This window comes from Ambystoma mexicanum, chromosome 11, assembly GCF_040938575.1.
Source record: "Ambystoma mexicanum isolate Mex_15411 chromosome 11, UKY_AmexF1_1, whole genome shotgun sequence".
NCBI lineage: Eukaryota > Metazoa > Chordata > Amphibia > Caudata > Ambystomatidae > Ambystoma > Ambystoma mexicanum.
Genome location: NC_090934.1, coordinates 1,006,974,726 through 1,006,996,641, shown reverse-complemented (window position 1 = coordinate 1,006,996,641; position 21,916 = coordinate 1,006,974,726). Strand labels below are relative to the sequence as shown.

General features: G+C 45.1%; 1 protein-coding gene across 1 annotated transcript in view; it reads left to right on the top strand.

The window, feature by feature from the left end:
• The window catches only part of ADAMTS7 (ADAM metallopeptidase with thrombospondin type 1 motif 7), a 752,931-nt gene that overhangs the window by 676,666 nt on the left and 54,349 nt on the right, over positions 1 to 21,916 (top strand). The window contains exon 23 of the mRNA XM_069624204.1: positions 20,431 to 20,590. Within this exon, the coding sequence (XP_069480305.1) occupies positions 20,431 to 20,590 (160 nt within the window). The remainder of the gene's footprint in view (positions 1 to 20,430; positions 20,591 to 21,916) is intronic.

Here is a 21,916-nt window from a genome sequence, read left to right as displayed (position 1 = left end):
ACTTCTCATCCTCTAGGTGCATCATTCATGTCTATTGCAATGGCAAGATAATGGCCCAAGATTCACAACCTATTCTTCTACTTCTTGACCCCAACTTCCAAACTCCTCCTCCTTGTAACTTCAATTTTAACTTTGAATCACCTGATTCAGCTACTTCACGGTTCTGTGATCTCTGTGACTCTCTCTCTTACTATTCTTCCTTCCAGACCGACCCACTCAGCCGGACACACTCTGTATGCCTTCATCTATGGTGACATCCCTATCTCTAACCCGGTCACCACCCCCCTCTCCTGGTCTGACCACTGCCTCCTCTCCGATGAAGCGAGTGTGAGTCGCTGCTTTTGCCACTGCTTTAATTTCCCATCCGACCCCGCTTCTGACTCTCCCTCTGACACTGTCCTTGCTAACCTTCACCTCTCCATCTCCAACACCCTTGTCATCCTCGCTCCTGTCACGAGGATCCACCTAAAGCCTGCCTCCAAGTGCAATGGATGGTATGACTACGATCTAGCCTCTGTGAAACGTATGTGCAGAGTTGCTGAACGGGAGTGGCAGACCTCGGGTTCATCCTCTGACAAACTGGCTTGTCGCCTGCTCCAAAGGCAATATCATTTCTCTATCCGCTCTAAGAAGCGGGACCACATCCAAGCTTGCATCTCTGGAGCCACTAAAAACACGGATCAACTTTTCAAAATCTACAAGAAATTTGCCAATCCAACTGCAGTCTCATCCTCTCTCCTTCCTTCCCAGGCTCTCTGCACCACTTTGGTCTCCCATTTCACAACTAAAGCTCAGGACATGCTGAACTCACTCACCACCACCCCCATCTCCACTCCTGCTCCTTCTCCCCTGCCTCCCTTGGGTCCCCTCCCTCCACCCCTGCACTCTCCTCCCTCCTGCCCATAGCACCTGATGAGGTTTCTAAAGGTGTCCGCTCTATGAAGATCTCTTCGAAACATGTGCTCCCCTGTTCTTCTAGAACCATTGCAAACAACATCTCCTCTCTCGCCCGGCCCTGGCCGGCTTCTATAACCACTCCTTCACCACTTCTTTCCCTCTATCCCTTCAGCACTCCCTTGTGCACCCTCTCCTAAACAAGTAATCTGCTGACCCCTCCTGCCCGGCTAACTATCACCCTATCTCCACCAACCCCTTCCTGGGCAAACCCTTGGAAAAGTTGGTCCTCCCCCAATTGATCGTTCATACTCAACTTGTTGGGTGCCTCCATGATTTCAGGCATCCAGAGGCATGGAAGCTGCTCTGCTGAACACCAGTGAAGACTTGCTCACAAATCTGGACTCTAACTCTCCTGCTGTTCTCATTCTCCTCAATCTCTCATCAGCCTTTGACATGGTCAACCACTCTATCCTCATAAAATGGCTCTGTGATACCCTCAGCATCACGGCCCGGGCACTGGAAGGGCTGACCTCTTTCCTCACTAACCACCCTTCCCAGTTGCAACCGGGCCCTTTCTCCTGCCCCACCTCACTCTTTACCTGTTGCTCACCTGACCTCCGAATAGCAACAGAACACAGGGAGGTTGAGGGAAAAGAGCGAGTCACACGCAAACCCTCACATAAAGGGCAGAACCCTTGTCAAACAACGAAAAAGGCATGTGACTCTAACGTTAACCGCTGTCTTACCAGGACAGAGCCTTCAGAAGCCAATCTTCATCCTCAAATTATGGGGATTTCATCAAAGATAGACGATAACAGAAAAATTAATTAAAGGGTCTAAAATGTATTACATATTTTAATTAATATTCAAACACAACAGCATTAAATACATTTGGTGCATCAGCAAATGAGATTACCCTCTTGTGGAATTAATCAGGGGAGAAGGGAAATCTAGTAAAACAAGATTAAACATACACATTGGATATAACATCACTGTATTGGGCCATAGTAGTGAAATTCCACACATGGAACCCAAAAGAACAGGAATCTAGGTGGTTCAATAGCCAGTACAGTATAATCGTACAACATTATTAGTTGGTTGATTATTATCCCACTCATTAACATCCATACCACTCGTACACATTCAAGAGAAATTATTAATTCATTCAAACAAGATGGATTTCAACAATGGTTAAAACAAACCCAACATGTTTCTTTCCTAACATGGGTTTACTCTGAGGAAATTCATCAGGGGCAGAGAAAAAGTGGGGGAATCAGTGCATAAATGACAATGATTCATGTGATGTTTCATATGACGGAATTCATCAGAAGATACGTCTTTGTTCTGATTTCACAGAAATACCAATGTCTGATTTCATGGAATTCTAGCGAGTGGGCTCCAAAGGGCAGCTTCCCCTGTAAGAAAGCGGTTATACAAGAGAAAAGTTTTAATTTTCGATTTTGGTAATGTGTAGTATAAGTTTACTCACATACCGGAGGCTTAATGCATCCGGTGGCAAAAGTGCAAAAGCTTACAAGTAGCTTGCAGATCAAATTATTAATATTCATGATAGGTTTCAAAAAGGCAATCATGGCTCCGAAGCCTCAGATCAAAGCTACTGATTGAGGTGTATCAATGTCACTCACAGCCCAATCTGGACGGCATGACAGATCCAGCAACTTAACAACAGCAGGTATCACTCTCCAGGTGAAAGACTATGGGGTTATTGGTGACAGACATTCAGTCTGCTCTATAACCCCGGTCACACCTCTCATAGGTTAGTGTCAGGGAAAACACAGAGAATGCCACAACACAGGCCCATTCATAGTGGCAAGTCATTGGCGATGAGGTGTATAAATCGCTTACTGACTGTTCATATCAAAGAGTTAATTATAATGAGGGGCACCTTATTCAATAGTATTGGGAAAAACTGCATCGTAGGCCTCGTCTCTCAATTGTACCAGTAATCGTCTACTTAATTCCAGGTCCCACCTCCCTTTTTATCCAGCTCTAGCTGTCGTGGCAGGCTAATGGTGGGGGTTCCACAGGAAAGAAACTGCGTCCGGAACTTACATTTTAGTAGAGGAATCTGTGTTTCATCCAGTGGTAGATCACCAACTCCCCATGTCCAGCAGTGGTGGATCATTAATCCATATGGTTCAACGTCCTCAGGAGGATTAAACAACGTGGGGTGTATGCACTGTGCCAACTCTAAGGAAAATGTCGGAACAGTTAGCTAAAATGAGCTGGTAAATAGGTGCCATACATACGCATGTTGTGATACTGTGACATTTGGTATAGCTGCTTCACCACTTCCAGAATCTTACCCGGGTTATATTGATTGTGCTGTCTTGAAAACTGATCAAAGTCACTGGCTCGTGTTTACTGTATCGATCCAGTGTGTAGCTTGTACCAGGTCATTGGAATGCCTCTGTTTCAAGCTATCGAAACAAATGGGTCACTTCACCGGGTCTACGATGAGAAAAACGGATCGGTGTTACCCCAAAACGAATTCAGATGATGTTGCACGAGCCGTATTAGCAGCGCCTCACATGAAAGTGCATACCCGAATGCTTAATGCATGAGTGCAAGTGAGGGATACGGTTGGACATGGGAGGATGAGTGTCCATTACGGTAGCAAGCATCGCACCCCGTGTGTCTACGAAGTTCCCCTAGCGTAGGTGCGTACCTTAACCCAGTGCTGCTTAGAGTAGTCCATAAGGAATGGGAAGTGTTCCGTATCTCGCCTCAACCGGGGTAGGGAATGACCACCACACAACATATAAAAACCTCCTTTATACGTAGTGAATCCACGTCCCTCATACAATTCGACAACGTTACGAGCGCGTATGAACGTTAAGTGCTGGGTCCTTATTAGCAAGCTCACCTGTATTAACTGTCTCCGGTTTCCAGCCTTCAGTGGTTCGACTGTTAGCGCCGTCTCACTCGGCAATTCTGATCTCGGTCCAACACCGAGTCCGTTCCAATCATGGGGGATGCGTCTTATTTAAGCATTGTCACGTGATTACTTGACCGCCAATCAGTCAAGAGCCCGTACGTTCCTCGGTATGCGTGGGGATCACGTGAACGTTCGGTGTAGTATGACGAAGGCTCTCTCGCCGTTGCCATGGGTATTAACCCTTCTTATTCGTGCTTCAATTCGGAGGCTATCAACAGAGCGTATTCCAATTCCCAAACCCGACTCCCAAAGGAAGCTAGGGTGATCATATCACGCACCGTGAGCTGTAGGCAGAGCAATTGCCAGAATCCAAAATAAACCTAGGTAATGGAATTCACGATGTGCGGATATTAAGTCACTTTGAGTCCATCTGTTGCACTGTCTTGTTCACATAAGTGGCGAACCCTTATCCAGTTGTCATCAAATATCATCAGGTAGGCCTAGACAAATTGCAGGTGCAGTCAATAGCACCCAATCGAGTCTTTCATTTAGCCCTACTGACATACTTTATTGTTAAAAAGATTAATTCTCGCTCTTTTTTAGAAAGGGCAATCCTATCACGATTGACATCACTGCTGGGTTTTAGTTTGTAGATGACAGACCAGGATAAGTCCCATGTCTGATGTGAGTTCTCTATCCAGTGGTCTACCAAAGGGGCATTTTTGGTACGGTTCTTCAAGCAGCTGCGATGTTCGCCTATGCGTACCTTCACTTTCCTTTCAGTTTTGCCTATATATTTTTTTTTGCATGGGCACCATATTACATAATTACCCAGTTGGTGTTGCAGTTGGTCAATGTTTTCTGTAACCATGGAGTTTTTAAACCGATGTCTATGGTTGAACTCTTTTTTGTGAAAGCACAGCATTGGCAGGAACCACACGGGAAATAACCAGTTATTGTCTGGAGGCCCCAAAGTTGTGTTAACGTGGGGGGACAGGGGGGGCTGTTGGTCTTAATGACACATAATTTCTGGTTATTTGTTCCTTAAGGTTTCGACTCCTTTTGAACGCTATGATTGGTCTTGCAATCGGGTTTGGACCTTTCTCCAGGATATTCCAATGTCTCCCGATCATTTTTAAAAATGTTTTAATTATATTTGACATCTGACTATAGGTGTTGACAAATACCAGCCGGTCCTGTCCTGTTCTGTCTGATCTCTGCTGTTTGTACTGAAGGAGCGATTCTCTGTTGTTATTCTCCGCTCTCTTCCGGGCAATATTTACTGTTTTGCTTGGTTAACCTCGCTTCACTAGGCGAGTTTGCATGTCGTTAGCTTCCTTTTTAAAGTCAACTCTTCTTGAGCTGTTTCTCTTCAGCCTAAGGAACTGGCCCAGAGGTAAGTTGTCCCGTACGTGTTTCGGATGAAAGGTCCCGTAGTGTAACACCAAGTTCTTATCGGTTGGTTTATTATATGGTTTAACAAGCAGTTCTTTAGTATAGTCATCTGCAAGGATCGCAATGTCCAGAAAATCAATCGTCTGTTTGTTATAGGAGGAGGTGAATTTCAGAAAGGTATTCTGTTGATTAATCCAACCTAGGGACTCGTCTAATCATTCTATGGTGCCCTTCCAAATGACAAAAATGTCATCAATGTAGCAACGCCACAACCTAATGTTCTCCCAGAAGGGGTTGGAGTTGGTCATAAATGTGCTGGTTTCAAAAAGTTCCATATAAAGATTAGCTACACTTGGCGCTAGTGTAGCACCCATGGCCGTACCCTGGATTTGTTTGTAGAAAGTGCCATTAAAGTGGAAATAGTTTTCAGTCAAGGCCATCTCCGCACACCGGAGGATGAATGAGATGGGAGTCTTGATGACAACATGGTCTTTTAGAAGTTTTTCCTCGAGCATCTCCAATGAGGCCTGTTTCGGTATGTTGGTGTAAAGCGCCACCACATCCAAGCTCAGGAGTACTTCGGATTGTGAATCAAAGGGCATCCCTTCTATTTCCACGATGACTTGTGTCATGTCCTGAACATATGAAGCCATTTTCTTGACTAGTGGTTGGAGAAACTTATCGGCAAAGCGAGACAGCGGTTCAAGAACAGAGTTGACCCCAGACACAATCGGTCTTCCTGGTGGTTTATTCATAGATTTGTGAATTTTAGGTAGCACATAAAATTGTGCAATTAGGGGTTTATCCTTGACCAAAAAGTCTGCTTCTTCGTCTGTTATCCACTCTCTCTCTTTAGCTTTAATGATTTTATTAGAGATGTTCTTCGCTAATCTTGACGTTGGATCTTCTTCAAGAGGCAGGTAGCATGATAAATCCAGCAATTGCCTATTGCATTCCAATATGTAATCCTCCCGATTCAGAAGTACCACTGCACCGCCTTTATCCGCTTTACGGATGATTATTTCCTGATTGTTAAGGAGATTTTTCATCGCTATATTTTCAGCGGTGCTCGTATTGTGGAAGGTTGTTTTCATATTGGACTGCTCCAGTTTCTCAAAATCTTTGAGTACCCTATGTTCGAAAACCTTTGCCTCCGAGCTGCGTGTGCCGCTAGGCGCACAGAAGTTAGATTTATTTTGGAGACCTGATTCAGAAGGTTCTGTGTCGTAGGGAAAAAAACTGGTGTAGGTGGATCTTCCTCATTAGTTGATGAAATTCTTATCGGAATTGTAATGGGTTATGTAGGTTGGTAGAAACAAAGCCCATTCCCCTTTCAAGTAGTCTCATTTCGATATGGGTTGGAATATATGTGGAGAGGTTTACCACAATGCCTGCATACTCCTCGTTGTCACTCTCAGTTCTAGATCCCAGGCCTCTGGGCTCCTTTCTAAAAAAGGTTGGCCATTGCCCCTATTAGTAGGATTGCCCCTTGTATGCCCTCGTTAGTGTTGTTCTTGCCTCTAGGGTTATTACCTCTATTCTGTTTGCATCAGTTAGATCTACCACGGTTGTTGGGAGCATGTGTGCTGCCATCACTGGAGCTAAATGAGGTATTTGCAAATGCCACTTTACTTTGTCCTGGTGTATTACCAGGAGTGGAGACTGTTGCTTGCCGTTCGAATTGGTAATTCTCTTGGGTGTAGGGGAATGCTTTTTCGTGACTAAAGTTCACAAGATATTTATTCATTCTTCGTACACGCTCTTTGAGTGAGTCTTCTTTAAATATCAGCATTTCAGTCATTAGATTGTCAAGTTGTTTCTCATAAAGTTCTAATGGAACTGCCCTTTTAATCTCCTCTTCCAGGGTGTTGAGATCAACCAGAATCTTCTTGGTCATCTCGCTGGCTGTGTCGATAATAAGGATTAGCCAATCTCGGCCCCATTTATTGGCAATGTAACTCCATTGCAGCACGAAGTAAGGGTTATCTAAAAAGAGCCTAGGCTTGTTACGTACTACTAAGCCTTGTGGTAGGGTACCTTTCTGTAAGTATTCCAGCATTATGGAACCATGCAGCTCCGTTCTTATTAGGCGTTTTTTCAGATTAGTTAAATCGTCCCATCTTGTGATGTTAATTGTGGTATCAGAGGTCCCATTTAGGAGCAAGGCTTTTTCCAATAAGTCTGCCACATATTTATCATCATAACTTCTGCACCTTTCAAGGGCCATATTGGAGCCCGAATGATTAGGGGTATTGGGTGAGCGTGGTATCCTCCGGTGTAGGCGCTAGAGCTTGTGTCGTACAGAAGATAGCATTGTCAATACACCCTACAAATTTAAGTCTGCGGAAAAAGAGTTTTCTCGTACAGCAGTGAAAAAAGAGGATTGGTAGTCAGTGTGCCTCCTGAAACCAAATTGGGGGTTCAACAGTGAGCTGAACGAACCTCACGGCCTGTCGGCCGTACTCGAATAGCGACAGAACACAGGGAGGTTGAGGAAAAAGAGCGAGTCACACGCAAACCCTCACATAAAGGGCGGAACCCTTGTCAAACAACGAAAAAGGCATGTGACTCTAACGTTAACTGCTGTCTTACCAGGACAGAGCCTTCACAAGCCAACCTTCATCCTCAAATTATGGGGATTCCATCAAAGATAGACGGTAACAGAAAAATTAATTAAAGGATCGAAAATGTATTACACATTTTAATTAATATTCAAACACAACAGCATTAAATACATTTGGTGCATCAACAAATGAGATTACCCTCTCGTGGAATTAATCAGAGGAGAAGGGAAATCTAGTAAAACAAGATTAAACATGCACATTGGATATAACATCACTGTATTGGGCCATAGTAGTGAAATTCCACACATGGTACCCAAAAGAACAGGAATCTAGATGGCTCAATAGCCTGTACAATATAATCATACTACGTTATTAGTTGGTTGATTATTATCCCACTCATTAAGATCCATACCACTCGTACACATTCAAGAGAAATTATTCATTCATTCACACAAGATAGATTTCAACAATGGTTAAAACAAGCACAACATGTTTCTTTTCTAACAAGGGTTTACTCCGAGGAAATTCATCAGGGGCAGAGAAAAAGTGGGCGAATCAGTGTGTAAATGACAATGATTCATGTGATGTTTCATATGACGGAATTCATAAAAAGATGCGTCTTTGTTCTGATTTCACAGAAATACCAATGTCTGATTTCACGGAATTCTAGCGAGTGGGCTTCAAAGGGCAGCTTCCCCTGTAAGAAAGTGGTTATACAAAAGTTTGAATTTTCAATTTTGGTAATGTGTAGTATAAGTTTACTTACATACCGGAGGCTTAATACATCCGGTTTCAAAAGTGCAAAAGCTTACAAGTAGCTTGCAGATCTTCTCCTTCTCTTTGCATTTCCAGTGCTATGCTGATGACACACAGCTGTTCTTCAAACTTCCATCTGCTGCCTCCTCTTCCTCCTCTCTCATCCCTGATTGTCTTACCACCATCCAGGAATGGTGTGCGGCTAATGATCTCTGTTTTGATGCCAGTAAGACAGAGATCCTCCTCAGTGGGACACCTGAGCTCTGTTTCCCTATTACCCTCTGGCCACCCTCCTTGGGCCGTATACCATCACCATCCTGTGAGGCCAAAAACCTTGGTGTCATCTTCAGCTCGGCTCTCTCATCTCTCCCAGCCTCCCTATGCCCCCTTCAGCTAATCCAGAATAGGGCTGCAAGACTTATCCTTGGCCTCAAGCCCATGCACCGTTCAGCCCTAAAATCTCTACACTGGCTACTGGTGGCCACAAAGATCGAATTCAAGAACCTCTGCATCATCCGCAAGGCTTTCTGGGGCCTGTGACCATGCTATCTCCAACTTTCCCTCCCTAAATACTGCCCTGCTAAAGCCCTCCGCTCCTCTAACTCCAACTCTCTGCTTGTCAAACGCTTCTCCATGTGAGAATGGGGGGCAGGTCTCTCTTTTCGGCAGGTGCCTCCCTTTGGAACAGCCACCCTGCCCCTCTCAGACTTGAGCCAGATCGCCTTAAGTTCCGGAAACTTCTCAAAACTCTACTTCTCTCTACCTCTTTCCTTCCCCTGCTAATCACCCCACCGCCGCTGAGACTGGTGGCCTGGTCCTTCATGAATCTCACAGGTTACCAGGCCCTCTTCTACCTAGTCGACACCATCATCCTCCTTCTCCATCGGCACTGCCCTTGCAGGCCCCCTGCTTGGCGGCTGTACATCCCAGCCTGGGATTCCCCTGCCCTAGCACTTAGCCAGTGACCTCCTCCTCAGGTTCCCCTTGGCACTTCTCTCCCAGGCTCCCACCAGTTCTTGTCCATACCTTTCTCCCTTCCCAACCCCTCTGTTCCTTATCTCGTACCCCTCCACGCACTACACTTGCACGTCCAAATGTCACAAGGCCTAGAAGGACTACAATTGTATATTTACTATTTTGCCACTGTTATTTACTCCTCTTGTTCCTTGCCCACTTTGCCTTGTGGCGTCTGGAAACACTATTCTGTTGCATAGGCGTCTAACAAATGCTCAATAAATAACAAAATTCACCTGGTACAATTTCTATAAACAAACCCAAGGGTACTTGTCAAGATACCATCAGAGAGGTCAAAAATGCACATAACATATTTGAGGGAAGGGAGGATCATCCTCTTCCAATATTCCAAAACACAATTGACTACACCATTGCTAACATTTCTGCCTTTATCCCACAAAGTGATGCATGATCTCAAACCATCTGTCATCATGTGAGGGCATTACCACTTTAAAATAGCTTTTAGACATCCTGCAAAAGGGGCACATGCCTGAGTTATCCAGTCAGAACCCCCCATGCCTCCACTTTAAAGGTCAAAAAACAAAATTACACTGGAATCCTCTTGGAAGAGTTTTCTGGCTGTTTCAAAACAATGATATAGAACAATTATTACTGCTGCCCAAGAGAAACCAGAGATTATATGGCACCTGTTTTCTGATTCACAAAAATGTGGTATAATTGAATTCCATCCTGGATCTCAGAGACTTAAAAAAGTTTCCAAGTTTAAAAATGGTGATACTTATAATCCACGATTCCCAGCCTGGAAGAATGTGATTATCAGGTGTCCCTCAATTTAGAAGTTGCTTACCTCCAGATTCCAGTTCACAAGGTATGTTATGTTCCTAGGGATTGTTGTGGTTGACGCAGTGACAAACACGCTCAGTTCAAAGTGCGTGCATTGAGTGCGAATTGCACCATGGATGTCCACCAGCTGCCAAGCTCGAGCACCATTGCACCTCAGAAGAGGAGTAGATGGATAGTCTATTTGCATGGCTGGCTGTTTAAGTCACCGACATATCAGGGGCTTTTGACTCTCCATGTTGGCAATGGTAAACACATTTTAAAATCTTTGCAAATGTTTAGCCTGTCAGTTCAATATCTTGCTAGTGGTCATGTCTCGTTGCATTTGGGCATTGTTGTTTTAGGATGAGGTCGGTCCAAGAATGTTTCGACTTACAATGGAAAATGGTTTTGGGGAGTGGACAGCATATGGAGGCGCTGGTACCATCCTTCAAGAGGTTTCTGCTATGCTGGATTCTTTCTGCAAATATACTGAAGCGCTTGCCATTGCTGATGTTGCTACCACAGTTAGCCATTGGCACCCCAGGTTACCAAAGTGGTAACCCATGGTGCTAAAAAATATATTTTCATTCATTGAATGGAACCCCACGCGCAGCCCGCTCAATGAATGAAAATACTTTGCCAAGATGACCGCCATGGCGGCCGGAAAACCAAGATTCAGGGAAGCTGTTGCAGTGGCGGCAGGCGGTGGTGCCGCCACCACAATCAGGTAAGTGGGGATGGGATTAATAAACATTTTTTAAAAAAAGGGAAAGTGTGGGTGTCTATAAGATGGCACAGCGGAGCAAGGGAGGCAGCCAACAGGCTCCATGGAAAGCGGGCTGAGCTTGGGCCTATCAGCCCGCGAACCAAGGAATCTGATTGGCTGCGCCACCCACCCAGGGTGCTAATTAAGCTTTATAGACGTACCCTGAGGGCTGTTCTGGGAGTAAGAAAAATCATAGTGAAGTAACAAAACAAAAAAAGTAATTTATTATAGGTTTTATGATCTATTTGAACATTTGCAGGCTTTTGACCAGCAAGTACAGATATTTCAACCAAAATACCCCAGTGAGCAGGTATGAGGAAGGGGCAGGGCTCTGTAAATAGCTAGGCTGCGTCTGCCGGGTGTGACCCGATAAAGCAATGGAGTCACCTTTAGGAAGAGAGGCTGGGCCGCGTCTGCCAGGTGCGGTCCGGTGAAGATTACGAAGGTCAGGGGCACGGGCCATTACCCGAAAGTTAAGGCATAGTTTTGGAGAGGGATTTCTAGTGCCTGGGCCACGTCTGTGGGGTGCAGCACTGGCGTAATTGGGGAGTGAGGAGGCAAGTGGTATGGGTGGCGTGGCTGCTTTTAGTGTAGCGCTCCTGTCATGAAGGGAACGCCACACTGAGAGCTCCGCCTGCTGATCCATGTGCATCGGTATGACATAGGCTTTCATCTGTGAGCTGTACTGGTTAGTATACCTCACAGAATGTCCAATCGCAACAGGGAACAGCACCTGGTGGGAACACTAATTAAGAAAAACTTGGATAAATCTTTCAACCTTTTATAGACACTTGAATGTTATGGGAAGGATCGATTTGATTTCCGAGTAGATCTATCATGGGTAAGGAATACTTTACCAGAAGCATTAAGCCACAACACTTCTGCTTTCATGAATGGCAGCTGGAACTGGATCTTATTTTCTGCATCACTGTTCTATAGAGAAGACAAATGTGCATCGCTTTTCAATGTGAGAGAACAAGTAATACCTACTCTTTGCGTCTCAGATTCTTTAAACGCAAGTCCAAAAAGAGATGTGTTTTCATATACTCCGATTCATCAGGGTTCAATATGTTTTCCCCTGATTCACCTTCAGTCGTGGTTAATGCAGAAACTCAGAGCTCACCCTTGCTCGATAATTTTGATAGTTCTGGCTTGGCCCTGGCAGGAGTGCCATTCTGACCTGCTGCAACTGTCCGTGAGACCTTCCAAAAGAATCATGGTCCATCTTCTTTTGTGTTCCATAGATACAAGTCAGGTTGTACATAATGATATAGCCTCTCTTCATTTGGCAACCTGGCTCTTGACTACCTACAATACGGGCACTTGGAAATTCCTGAAAAATGGAGGACTACTGTGGACATCTCTCAGATATTTGTGGGTTTCCCACTATGAAACAGCCAGCTACTTCCAACGAGATTAATGTAGTTCTCCCCAATCTCCTGTCAGCACCTATCACCCTGAAGTATTATTAAGTCCTAGGTGCTCATTGTGAGCCTTGCAGGTTTGAACTTCCGATTTCTGCATTCAGTAATTACCAATAACACCTGCAGGAATCTGGGAATCTGAGAATCTTCGCATCATTATGATCTCACTTCCTGCATTAAGAAAATCCTCTAATGTTTTAGCCTTTTCTTTTAATGTTCATTTCCATTCATGTTTGAAGAATTTAAATGGATTAGGTACAGCATCAGACCACACTGCTACTATATAATATAGATGCAAAACTAATATTTCCAAGAGCTGCAAAAAAACTAATTTGTAGAGCCAAGTTAAATCTTAATTTGTACTACTGGTGGTATCCCTTAATTGGATATCCAAACATTAGTTTCCCTTTTCTTAAACTCTTTAAGGGACCAAGTGTTAACATAAAAATACCAACAAGAACAATTCACTTAAACCAAACAAATTAAAAAGGTTTAAACATAATTATTATAGACACAATTTATTCTATATAAATGTAAATCTAAGACAAATTTGTCTTCATTAATTTGTGATGTTGACAGATTTGTAAACACTCATGAATTTACTTTTTGATCTCTACAAAGTGTTTTTTGGTTATGTAAAGTGAGTTGTTTATGCTTTCATAGGATTTAGATTTACATTTATATTGAGAGGGTTTGTACAGGGAAACTCGCAGATTCCACTGATCTTCCCATCCTGCGTCCTTTAAGAGAATTGGCAGCCTTGCAGGGCTATGTACTTGTGCCGTTGGAGTGACTGCTTTATGGGCCCATTGGAATTTTTCCAGCCTTTGCCAGTAGATTTCCCCTGGCTCTGGAGCCATTACAGGTAGTCTCCTTTACTCATATGTGTTTGCATACTGGACGGACTGTATTAGGTTTATCTGTCCTGGCTTGACTTATCCTGCCCACGTTTCCTTCATGTGCGAGACACGATGGGGTGATTGGTGGGATGGTCTTGAAGGCAATCTCGGTTGCTCCCTGGTCCCTGATAGGCCTTCACGACTTTATAACAGATATAAGCATGCACATGAACCTTCACATTTTGTAATTGTGGCATTGAGGGATTCTCATAGATAAATGAAAGCTCATTTTCAAGGCAAAGGTTTAAAAAATAAAAAAAATTGAAGGAAACAGGGCTCCAAAAGAAAAAAAATTGTAGACGATTAATTTGTTGTGAAAATAAACATAAATAACTGGTTTCTTTATTTTGGAATTTATCAAGAATTGATTCTTCGCAATTACACATTTAATATTAAAAATACATTTTGTCACAATGGTCTCTTCATATTCACTTTGTTAATAATGTATTTCTTCCTGCATGCATGCTTCATAATCCCATAGATCCGTTCTGACCAGCCATCTTGGGTGCTGGGTCTGCTGATGGACTCATTCCACCACTCCTCTTTCAGAGCTCCAAGCCACTCGGGATCTTAAGGAACCCCACTGTGGCTGTCCATGAGAAGTGTGTACACAGGGATATCTATCGTCTGTCTAACTTGCCCCTGAGAGCCCAGGGCCTGATTACAATTTGCCAGCATTTAGGGCGTTGCATGTATACCCGGAGGGGCTTTCGTCAGACTGAGTACATGTGCAGTCTTCTGTCCTGCGTCTCTCATCCTTGAGCGTTGGTATAGTTCCCCCGTTTAATGCCTAACTCTGTACATGTGCAGTCAATCTGGTCTGGGCCTTTCTCTATTTGTGCAGAACATTACCATGAAGTGCACAGAGGCCCCCTGGCTAAGGTTTGCAAACTGTTACACACAGATGTAAAGGGGCAGGCACTGACATACAGCAGCAGGAGGGTGAACAAGAAGGAAGGGCAGACACGGTAAATAAGAACAATGGAACAGAAGAAGCAGATCAAGACAGTGACCTAGAAGGGATGGGAACAATGTGGAATCCCGCTAGGGGTGCACGCTGGTCAGACTTGCAGACTTGAGATTGCCCACAGAAATAAGGGAAGCTCAATGCCTCTGTGCCGGTTACTCTAACTGATACCCTGCAATCCCATGGAAGTGGGGCAGCAAGAATGGCTTATGTGTCTGGAGCCTAAGGCACACACAGGTAGTGTACTGACACCATCCTAGAACATACAGTGGATGACTTCTGTGGAAACAGCAGTCAACGCTCTGTTGCATGTAATACACTATGGACTACAGGTCAGACAAGACAAAGGAAGTGGCACAGATTGCCTCCTGGCGTACAGGAGCCAATCTCTTTACAAAGGAATGCACAGAGGTTCAGCTGGGGAGGTTACATGTGATTTTAACGAATAGAAAATAACGAATAACATTAATGTCTAAACATTTATAAGGAAAACAATATCGATTTATTTTATTTTTATTTTTAATTTGGGGGGGGGGTTCCCCCTGCCAGCCCCCATTTTCCTTCATTTATAATCCCACTCAAACCCCCTCCCCACCCGTTTTAACCCTTTACCCCACTCCCCCTATATATATTTAACAAAATTCTGTAATTTTTTCGTCATAAATGTTTACACATTAATATTATTCGTTATTTTCTATTTGTTTAAATCACTGCATACCAGCGGGAGACACTGTAGAACATTTGCCAGATACTAAGGGACTCCAAGTGTTGCATTCTATTGAAATGTGTCTGTCTCCTTCTATTCACCTTGAAACCAGTGTCATGCAATTCAGAAACCAAGAGAATTTCTGGATTAGGCTGCCAGGTTTTCCAGATATCTTGCAGGTGCACTATGAGAATGGCAGTCCATGTTTCAGGAAATACAGATTTGCGCAAGGGCAGGTTCAATTATGATTCAGGCTCATCTCTGCAGATGGTTTCAGACGAAGTGTCAGGATAATAATTACTGACCCCACCAAAAGACTTAAAACGCACACCACGAAAAGTTCTAACTACCAAAAGTTTGAACTTTTCGTGGTATGTGTTTAGGTGTTTTGGTGGGGTCGGTATGGGGCTAGGGGGGTGTTACCAACCCGCTCACTACAATGAGCGGGGGTTGCGGGGGACACCCCCCCACCCCCTGCCAGAAGGAAAAAAAAGGAAAAAGAAAAGCCGGGGGCTGCGGGGGTGTCCGCTGCAACGTCTCGCTCACTATACTATACAGTATACTATACAGTATAGTATAGTGAGCAGGGGTTGCGGGGGACACTCCTGCAGCTGCCCAAAAAAAAAGAAAAAAAGAAAAAGACCCTGCAGCGCCGGTTCCCGATCACGGAAGTGAAAGGGAACTGGCACTGCAGGGACACAGCGCAAAGGTAGGAAAGGTAAGTAGGTTGGTGGGGGTATGTTGGGAGTGTGGGTGGGGGTCTATGTATGTATGGTTTTCTATTGGATGTTTGCATGGGAAATGTACGAACATTTGTAGTGCGTACATTTCCCATGCAAACATTTCCGTCGCAGATTTTTCCATGACAGAAATATCACGCAGATTCCTGCAGACACGGCCACCCTGAGGCAGATACAATGGAGTAACTTTGCTGAAAATGTTGGGGATATGACATCTAAAGAAAAGGGGCCCCTGCCAAAAGAAGGGGACAAAATGATGTGCACGAAAGTTGGGGGGGACAGACACCGTTGTCCCCCCTAAATTTACACCCATGGGCAGAGATGCAGAGATGCAAAGTTGTGACAAGCAAGGTGTAACACTGCACCTTTCCAGTCGACATCTTTACTGCTGAAGAGCACTGTGTGACCCAGCACATGTCCAGTGTGCTTTGGTGTGGTGGGAGCTTCTTGTCTACTTGTGCACTAGCAGGGAACTGTGTACCCAGCACTGTCAGGGTCCGGCTTAACTGAATTCCACAGGAGCTGATGCTGGCCCCACAGACCCTCACCAGGAGTTCACCTCTCAACCCTTAAATAAAAGCTGAGCTGAGAACCCCAAGAAAGGGAAAGGGGAATTTGGAGAAAATAACGGAGACACTGCAGCCCTGCAACCTTCTGGTAGGCTCTCGTATCTGTAGTAAACAAATACACTTGGTTACTTATATATTAATATAAACTTATTTTCTAAAATTATTTTAAAATAAACTCTAACTTCTTTACCTCTTAACCCTCTGTATAAGACTTAGAGGTTAATTATCTGTATGGAATATCTTGTAAACAATTATCATGCTTAGTGCATATAGTCTCAAGCCATTCAAGTCTCTTTAGAATCCTAAAGTAATGACCCTTGCAAGCACCTTACAGACTTAGATATTCTGCTTTGATTTTTAAGTTCATTTAACTCTATGAAGTTTGAGTTTTAAATGCTTTTGTGAAATGCAGTCTTTCGTTGAAGAATTGAATTCCTTTTGCATAAAAATTACAATAAATAGAAACTCAAACTTTCTTGAATGCTGCTCTCCTTCTGCGTGTGAACCTTTTCTTTTTTACACATACGAACGCATAGTTTCTTTCTTGACACGCGTTTGCGATAAACACGCAAAATCACAAGACGTGAAAAATTGTCCTTGCGTATAAAATTCACACGCGCATATTAACAAATACACGCACGCATGAAAACAAGTGTATGCGCGCTAAAAAAACAACTCGCGCTAAGTCAAATGGATCGCGCTCTATCGCTACCGAACACACGCGGTTATACGCAACGCCACTCACATAAAAAATGTACACGCGTTCAAAACAACTTGCGCTTAGTTAAAAAATGGACTCGCGCTCTATCGCAACCCAACACACGCTTTCTTACGCAACGTCTCTCACGTTAAAAACGTGCACGCGCTCAAAAACCACTCGTGCTATTCATTTGGACAAGCGCTCTATCGCTCAGAATACCCGCGCGCTCCCATAACAACGTTACTGACGTCACGTGGACTCGCACATGCGTTAAAACAGTCTTAAAACACTTTTCATGCAGTAAACAACTTTAAAACTTGAGCGCACAGTCTTCAGACGTGTTTCCTTATAGTAATAAAACTGTAAAACGTCTTTTCACTCAGTAAACTTTAAAACTCGTTAACTCTTTAAGTTTTCTTATGAAAGATGAAAGTTCACTGTGAAAATCTTTTAGCTTTTAAAAAGAACGATCCCACCAGATGTCTTCTAGTTCACTCTGGCCCAGCAAACGATTTTCTTACTTCTTTGGTAAATCTTCTGAACTCTGAAAGGCCTTACTTAAGGAGCTTAACTAATGTACAACCAGCCACTGAATTACTATGGATGAAAGGCAGTTTAGAATCTTGCTCACCTCCCAAGAATCCAACCCATTATCCTATCCACCAATCAGACAAACCAAACATACTATTGTTCCTTCAACCAATCAGATTAGGTTTCTTTCTCTCCATCTTGACTTGGGCAACCTGTGATGCCGGAAATGCATCTGAGGGACAGGGCCTCTGAATCCTTGTCCTTTTTCTGTTTTTACCGTGTGTTCTGTCATGTTTTCTGCCCAGGAGTCCATGAGGGACTCCTGGACGTGCAGCTCTCTTTTGGTTTGGTGAACAGACCCATGGGATACCCTTATGGCACCCATGGGTAGGGGCACAACCCTGTGCCCCTAGTGTATGTTTTTGGGCACCTGTGGGTGGCCCACAGAGCAGGGTATGGGCTGGTGGCAGCTCCATGCTAAACTTGACAGGTGCTCTGGGTGTCCTCCATTTTGGGATACCCAGGCCCTGCCATTGGGATCAGTTGATTCCTGATAGAAACAAGATGGCCCCTGTGGCCTCTTGCTTTCTATTGCCTGTTGTCTTGTTTTTCCCAAAGTCCTGGGAAGCCCTGGCTCTGTCCCTTCCCCCTGGCTGGCTGTTGGGTGGAAGTTCCATATATGGTGTTGTTGTGAAGGCCCAGCTAGACTGACTGGAGCCTTCCCAGTGACTGTATGTTATGGGTACCTCCTGTGGGTGGGACCTGGGTGAATGGAGTGTGTGACCAATATACACTTCTTGTTGTGGTTGTCTGGTTTCTGGCATGTGAGACAAAGACTGAGACAGCCCTGCCCGAAACTGGCCTGAATGCAGTGTGTAGTGTTGAATGGCTGGGTACTTGTCCCAATCCACATTCCTTGTTGTGAGTGTCTGAAAGGGAGGAGTGTGGCCTGAATGCACTGTGTGCCTGATTGGCTGACTGACTGCATGAATGCCCTTCTGTGTGATTGGCTGCTGTGTGTGTGCCAGCAGTGTGGATGAGAGACAGAATAGTATATCTGGGGACCTCTCACCACTGGAAATTGTTCAGAAGCATTCAGAAGCTGAGTCTCCACTCAAGAGTAACTGGATTTGCTGATCCTCGACGTCCAGCTGGAAGAAGAAGACTTGCTGTGGCATTTGCTTCGACGGAACTGAAGGTTGTCGAAATCGTCGAGGACTGACCCGAGAGAGGACCTGGTAAGGCGCCCTCTTCCCGTGCTCCGAGGGACCATCGAGCACCGCTGAATCTTCGCCGAAGCTCCCTGGACGCCAGACCATCGAAAGGCTGCCGACCGGAGAAGGGGACTGCCGAGGAGACCGAAGTAAAGCACCCGGACATCGACGCTGTCGAAGTCCATTGCCGTCGACCAGGGTTCGCAGGTCTGTGCAACCGCTGGAGGCCCGTCGAAGTTGTGTTGCCCAGCCGGGGGAACCACTTGACGCCGTGCCGCCGACGACCGGAGCCGTCCGCTCCTTGCCTAAGAACATTTGACTCGAAGGACTCCCTCGTCCGCACCGTCGACCGCTTTTGTCCTGCCGGAGAAAGTCGAGGACGACCAACGCGCCGAGGAGAATCCGCCGGTGGGTTTCCCGCCACCTCACGACCCCAAAGACTCGAGCGACTCGACGCCCTTGCTGGGCTCCCGTCTCTACAATCTTTGCGGTCCAGAACTATTGTCATCGAGGTGCCCCGCACACCTCCGCCTTGCAGGACGCCGACGCCCCGACGAGCACCGCTCGGACGAAGCTGCCGCCTCTTCGACATCGTTCTACCCCGTTTGTCGACGGACGTTCGACGCCCCGTGCCTCCCGCTTGAAAGGGAAGGCATTCAAGAAGGGCCGTCGATTCCCCGTCGCCGAACCCCGAGGTCTTCGACGTTTCTCGACGCCTCTCGACGATCCGTGACTCCTGCTTTAAAGGGGGTCATTCAAGAAGGATCTGTCGACGCCTCTTCGAAGAACTCGACTCCACCAGGTACATTGGGGGGGTAAAAACATTGTAGGAGAGAATAAGACTATTGAACAATATATGGACTGGGCTTGGGATATATCTCTTTATTTTACAGGTTGCCCAGGTGGGGGGATCTCCACACAGAACTGTGTCCAGTAGCTAGGGCCAGTATTCTGCCTATTGTTTTCAACCCTCTGTTATCTCTCCTCTCTCTATTGCTGGTTTCCTTCTTATTGATCTGTGTGCCATTTTTACAGTATTGTGAATGCACTTTAATGAGGTCTAATATTAGTGGTACCACTTTAGAATTGTAGATATTTACCATTATTGATTTTCCTGAGCACAAAGTGCGTTATTGTGATAAGTGTACATAACCCTTGAATATTAATTATATAAAGACTGTGTTTTCAGTAATACAGTGTGTGGACATTCCTTTGTGGGGGCTTGGGGATACACTGTACTTAAGGACCAGCCTGCATCACCTCCTGAGAAGCTAGGCCTTGATTGCTCGCCCATTGCTACCATAATAGAGAATCTTGGCTGGGGTCCTCTGTGCCTCTCCTCTACCATATAGAGAGCAGAAGTACAGACCCCCCCACCGGTCTTTACACAACCACAATGTTAATTCTATGTACAAACTCTTCCTGATTACTACTCCAGCCAGCCCTGACAAGCACCTTGCTCTCTCTAGCGTGAGTATCTGTGCAGGGCACCTTTGGACCCACGACCAGTGCACTATCTTCCAGTCTTCCAGTGTACTGTAACTTATAGTCAAGAAACTGTGCCATGTTTCTGGCTAACTCTTTTTACCTGTCCTGTTTTTTACAGTGCACAGCATCATGTGGTGGTGGCATCCAGCGACGCCTTGTGAAGTGTGTCAACACTAAAACTGGGGAAACAGAGGAGGACAACAGCCTTTGTGACCATGAGGCATGGCCGGAGAACACACAAAAGTGCAATCCTCAGGACTGTGAACACACAGAATCAAGTAAGAAGCACCCGTCACTGGAGCTAGAGGGGGATAGTGGTGGGGGAGGAGTCGGGAGGGTCTGATGATGTTGACTGCGGATGTCATGGCTCACTATGGGCACAACAGGTGTGTGAACAACTCCATATCTGCTTATAATAAGGTATCAGTACTGTTTGACCAACAGCTAGAGTGGGATACTCCTCCACTATGTTGGGGAGTTGGCAGCACTTTGAAGACATGCTGGTGGACTGTAGTTCAACAAGCAGGGGCTGATTAAGGACTGCATGTTGCAGAGAGACAATCTGTTCCTTTACTCTAGATACTCTTACGTCCTGTCTCCTTTCCTCCATACTCTTGGGATGTCCCCCGGACAGGACGGAGCATGTTGCTAGGCAGCATAAGCAACCCCAGCCTCCTCTGTATAAACTCCTGCCAGTCAAATGCAAATATGTGCATCCTTTGCACATTCTACCAGACGCAGAAAAGCTAGATTTAACTGGCACAATATGGAGAACACCACACACTTTTCGTACAGTGGGTCAAGTGGTGCTCATGTTGATGCTCCGGTGAGGCAGATTTGATGGCAAGTGTCTACCTTTCGACCCATGGCAATCTACTCAACCCACGCAAATCTGTGAAAGATACAATGCTGGAAGAGAATCGGTCGCATTACTGAAAGTGTAGTTCTCAGGCGTTGTCGTCTTATATGGACTGGCACTTTGTGCCATCGAAGCTGGTATGGGTGCTTCATGCAGCGATATGAATATGAGGGTAGCGTCTAAAGACTGTTCCTCTTTGGTTAAAGCAAATAGGTAAACAATGAGTTGGATAGGCTACATATTAAAGTATTTCAAGCTCACTGAGGTATTGTCTTGCACTGATGATTTCCAGCCCAACAACAGGAATATATCAAATCCTGTAACTCTATGAAAGATACCAAAACTGGAGAACTACAACTAATTATTTCCCCCTAGTAAATTCTTTCCTCACTGTTGTGGACTGGCTTTTTGTAACACTAGGGGAGTGGTGGAAGGCGGTAGGGATGGGGAACAGTCAGTCCCATATCAGCCATGCCTGTATTTTAATTAATCAGCCCGACTCCTACTAGCCTAGCCTACTGAGAAATCTATAGAGTTCACTAAAAATCAGCCTGCCCCAACGTCTCCTTGTGTAATACTTGCAAACAGTTAGGTTCGCTTTCATCCTAGAGGCCTGCCATTTTCCTGACAAAGTATGGCTTTAGCCCACCTAATACTTCATGCCTATTCGTTCTGCTTCTGTCAGAATTGTGAGAGCTCCGATGGTTTGCGTTGGCACAAAAGAACGCTGTGCAAATACCCTTTC